This window comes from Miscanthus floridulus, chromosome 17 (genome assembly GCF_019320115.1).
Source record: "Miscanthus floridulus cultivar M001 chromosome 17, ASM1932011v1, whole genome shotgun sequence".
In the NCBI taxonomy this organism is placed as follows: domain Eukaryota; kingdom Viridiplantae; phylum Streptophyta; class Magnoliopsida; order Poales; family Poaceae; genus Miscanthus; species Miscanthus floridulus.
In genome coordinates, this window is record NC_089596.1 from 25,805,198 (window position 1) to 25,809,665 (window position 4,468).

Sequence of the window (4,468 nt, forward strand, 5' to 3'; positions counted from 1 at the left end):
AGATAATTATTTTCAAAATAGCCCCACGAGAAGTTTGTAAATATTTGTGTGATATATGTGTCTGGACCATTTTGTTTATAACCACTGCTAATCTTTTAATTTAAGCAATTCAGTCTTATCTTTCCTTATGGGCACAAATCCATACCCGTTTGTATTGAATGAGTACGAGACCCAAATAGAGTTTAAGGACCGGAATAACATACTTTCTAAGTTTGGGGACCAGGGATGACACACTTGGACAAGTTCGAGGACCGTCCATGAACTTTACTCTTTTTTTTTGTAGAGTGATAATTACCCTTTTTGGATAGTTGATGGTATTTTGTGCCAATTTATATATGATATGTCTAGCTGTTGGTGCTTTATGTAATGTGATATGCTAATTGAATTTTGCTGCCGTATAAATTATCCATATTAAATTTGAGATTCTTTTATGAATTTTTTAGTGTGTTGTTTTGATGTTACATGAAACCAAAAAAGTGGAATTTTTTTACGGTAGATATCAATTTTCCTGTCGGTTAATTGTGACAGGGATAGAATTCTAGACCTGATGGCCACAAATTTTCATGTCGATGTCATACCGACAAGTCCACCCACAGGAATTTTTTCTATTTTTGTCACTTTCGTTCTATCGGTGTATTTCTATCGGTCAACCGCAGCTAGAAAAATAATCCGTATCTCGTATTTTCTTGTCGTTTTCGCACGGACAGAGAAATTTCTGACCAGTTTGAATTGCACGAAGAGCTTGATATTCTAATCGTAACAGCCATACCGTGCATGGTAATACGGAGTATATAGCAACAGATGAACTAGAAGCAGAGAGAACTCCACATATATATATATATATATATATATATATATATATATATATATATATATATATATATATATATATATATATATATATATATATATATATATATATATGCAGGTGCAGCATCCGGCATCCCTCTACGAAAACATGCATGGCTCGTCGATCCGTTTTGGCGTGGAGTGCGGCGAGAAAGTAAATTTTGCCCAAGGGCACGTGCCCTCACACTGTTGTGAACCGATGGATTCGCACTAGGATACGTGCAAAGCAGGAGATGTCTCTCCTATTGTGTATGTATCCTGGTGTGAATCCAATGGTTCCCAATACGAGGACACATGAGAATTCGGTAATGGCGTAGGTGTACCGTTGGTGCGTGCGCCTGAGTCAAAGCCTCGCAACGATATCATGCATGCATGTATCTCCCGCTTCCGCTGCGCACGCCGCCGGCCGCTTCCCTTCCACAGATCGATGCGCCCACCTCTTCCAGTTTCCCGGGAACCTGCAACCGGCGCCGTCTCGTGGAGCAGCAGGACCTCCTCCTCCAAGCAAACCGACGACGAAACGCCATACATCATAGCCGACAAGCAAGGAGCGGCATCAGGATGAGGTGAGGCTCGCCTGGAACCTCACCAGCTGCTTCGAGACCAACACCAACGTACGTTCCTGATGACCATCTTAATTAATTATTGGTTTAATTAATTTTCTTTTGCTCTCAATCCATGATCTATCTTATCTTGTTGCTGCGGTGCCACTGCCGCAGTAAGGTGCTGGAGACCATCGTGGAGCGCTCCCACCGTCTCCGGAACCAGAACCAGAAGCTCGCGCAGGAGGAGGAGGAGGAGGAGCTGATGGCTCGTCAAGAGGAGGAGATCCGCAGCAACTTCCAATCCATACTGGAAAATCAGGTACGTTACGCACGGTCCTCTGCCATCTTCTTTCTTCTTCCCAAGTCCCTCCCAACGCAGGAGTATCTCTCTCATACATACAGCCTTTACATATGCAGCAAGAGTTCACAGCGATGCAGGCCAACATCTCTGCTGCACTGGAGAACGTCCTCCACATGGCCATCCTCGTGGACTCCCAGTCCCGGCTCATCCGGACCTTCTTCTTCTACTGCTGCGTCGCCTTCCTCCTGTACATGTCCACCACAGCCGAGCAGACGCTCCGCATCAGGGGCCACCTCTGTCTTGGTGCATGCCATTCAGACACTCTGATGAACTAGCATGAGGCTGCTGCTGCTATTTAAACAAACACCGTTCAGCTAGCAGACATGTTTCTAATCTGAGTATCTGACATGCGTGCGTGCTCACCTCACCCCTGCTGCGATATGCATGTGCATGATCTTTCCCTTCCAGGTCTCTGTGCTTCGGTAATGCTGGAGTCTGGAGTCATCAAACTCGGAGCTGACGACGACTATAGCACTCAGTTGTCCATGGTGTTGCTGCTCAGATCGGTGTTATTCGCCGCTGCCACCGTTCACATCCTGCACTCCATCGTCACATACAAGAGGGGCTAGAGTAAGGAATTATACATGTAAAAGCTAAGCGCGGCTCAACTGGTTAGATTCTTCGTAATGAACGTTTGGGTTAAGTCATAGACTTCACATGGGAGATATGATGCTTGTATTCAATTGTAGCGTTGTGATGATAAGAAAGGACGTGTCATCTTTACTTCTCGCACATTATTTTTGGACTCCGCACCAATGGCCTTCTTCGCCTCCCATGGGTGGTCTTATGTTTTTAGGGTTACAAACTAAGTTTATTTGGCCTATGAGACTGATTTTGCTATAAGCATTTGTGTCCTGTAATAGCTTGGTTAGATTCTTCACTTAAGGGGATGATCAAGGCGGATGTTCATCCATTATATATTATTAAAAGGGTAAAATACACTTTCCAACCCTCAACTCGCGCCGAAGTTCGATTTTCAACCTTCAACTATAAAACCGGTCAAGAAACACCCTCCAACTATCAAAACCAGACAAATTTGGTCCTCGGCTGGTTTCAAAAGCGCCTACTAGCGCCTACTTGAAAGACATAGATCCGTTATAGGCTACTCACTCCAAGACCTCAAGGGCATTAGCCCCACTCTTTGTACTCATCGCATCCCTATTGAGCCTGATTGCACACCTTCAAGGGAGCCACAGCGGAGACTTAACAACGCTATGCGAGAAGTTGTTAAGAAAGAGGTCCTTAAACTCCTGCACACTAGGATTATTTATCTTGTGCCTCATAGTGAGTGGGTTAGCCCTGTCCAAGTTGTGCCAAAGAAAGGAGGAATGACAGTTGTTAGGAATAAGAAGAATGAACTCATTCCTCAATGAACTGTCACTGGGTGGCGGATGTGCATTGACTACCAGAAGCTGAACAAGGTCACTAAGAAGGACCACTTCCCATTGCCATTCATTGACGAGATGTTAGAACGTCTCGCGAATCATTCCTTCTTTTGTTTTCTTGATGGGTATTCCGGGTATCATCAATCCCAATCCACCCAAATGACCAAAGGGTAAGACTACTTTCACTTGCCCATATGGAACTTATGCGCACCGATGAATGTCGTTCAGGTTGTGCAATGCTCTAGCTTCTTTCCAATGGTGCATGATGTCTATATTCTCCGACATGATTGAGAAAATCATGGAGGTGTTCATGGATGACTTTAGTGTCTATGGCAAAACCTTCGATGATTGTTTGGAGAATTTAGAGAAAGTCTTACAACGGTGTGAAGAAAAGCACTTAGTCCTGAACTAGGAGAAATGCCATTTTATGGTTCGGGAAGGAATTGTGATAGGACACAAGGTGTCTGAGCGTGGGATAGAAGTGGATAGAGCAAAGATTGAAGTTATTGAACAACTTCCACCTCCCACGAATGTGAAAGGAATTCACAGCTTCCTAGGACATGCGGGGTTCTACAGGCACTTTATTAAAGATTTCTCTCAAATTGCTAGACCCCTAACTAGTCTCCTAGCTAAGGATGCACCTTTCATCTTTAATGATGAGTGCCATAAAGCCTTTCAAATCCTTAAAAAGGCAGTCGTCTCAGCTCTAATTATTCAACCACCTGACTGGAAGCTTCCTTTTGAGATCATGTGTGATGCTAGCGACTTTGCGGTTGGAGCCAGTGTAGGCCAAACCAAGGATAAGAAGTATTATGCCATATCCTACGCTAGCAAAACCTTGGCTGGACCTCAGCTCAACTATGCTACCACTGAAAAAGAGCTATTGGTTGTTGTCTTTGCTATAGACAAGTTTAGATCTTACTTAGTGGGGGCAAAGGTAATCATTTATACAGATCATGCTGCTCTCAAGTACCTCCTCACTAAGAAAGATGCTAAGCCTCGGCTAATTCGATGGATCCTCCTACTCCAAGAGTTTAAAATAGAAATAAGAGATAAAAAGGGAGTAGAAAACTCGGTAGCTGACCACTTGTCTAGACTTTAGTTTAAGGAAACACATGAGCTACCCATCAATGATTACCTAAGGGATGACACCCTACTCAAGATAATAGACTCTGATCCATGGTATGCAAACATCGTGAATTTTATAGTGACAGGCTATGTCCCACCTAGTGAGAACAAAAGAAAGTTGATCCATGAGAGTCGTTTTTACCTGTGGGATGAGCCATATCTATACCGAGTTTGCGCTGATGGATTGTTGAGAAGATGTG

At 43.8% G+C, this 4,468-nt stretch overlaps 1 protein-coding gene across 1 annotated transcript; it reads left to right on the forward strand.

Annotated features, from left to right (window-relative positions):
• The first annotated feature begins 1,656 nt into the window (after positions 1 to 1,656).
• On the forward strand, positions 1,657 to 2,408 carry LOC136516237 (protein GAMETE EXPRESSED 1-like). The gene is made up of 3 exons (XM_066509597.1): positions 1,657 to 1,713; positions 1,812 to 1,998; positions 2,164 to 2,408. The coding sequence occupies exons 1-3, from the start codon at positions 1,657 to 1,659 to the stop codon at positions 2,322 to 2,324; spliced, it is 405 nt and encodes a 134-aa protein (XP_066365694.1). The 3' UTR covers positions 2,325 to 2,408.
• The last annotated feature ends 2,060 nt before the right edge of the window (positions 2,409 to 4,468 follow it).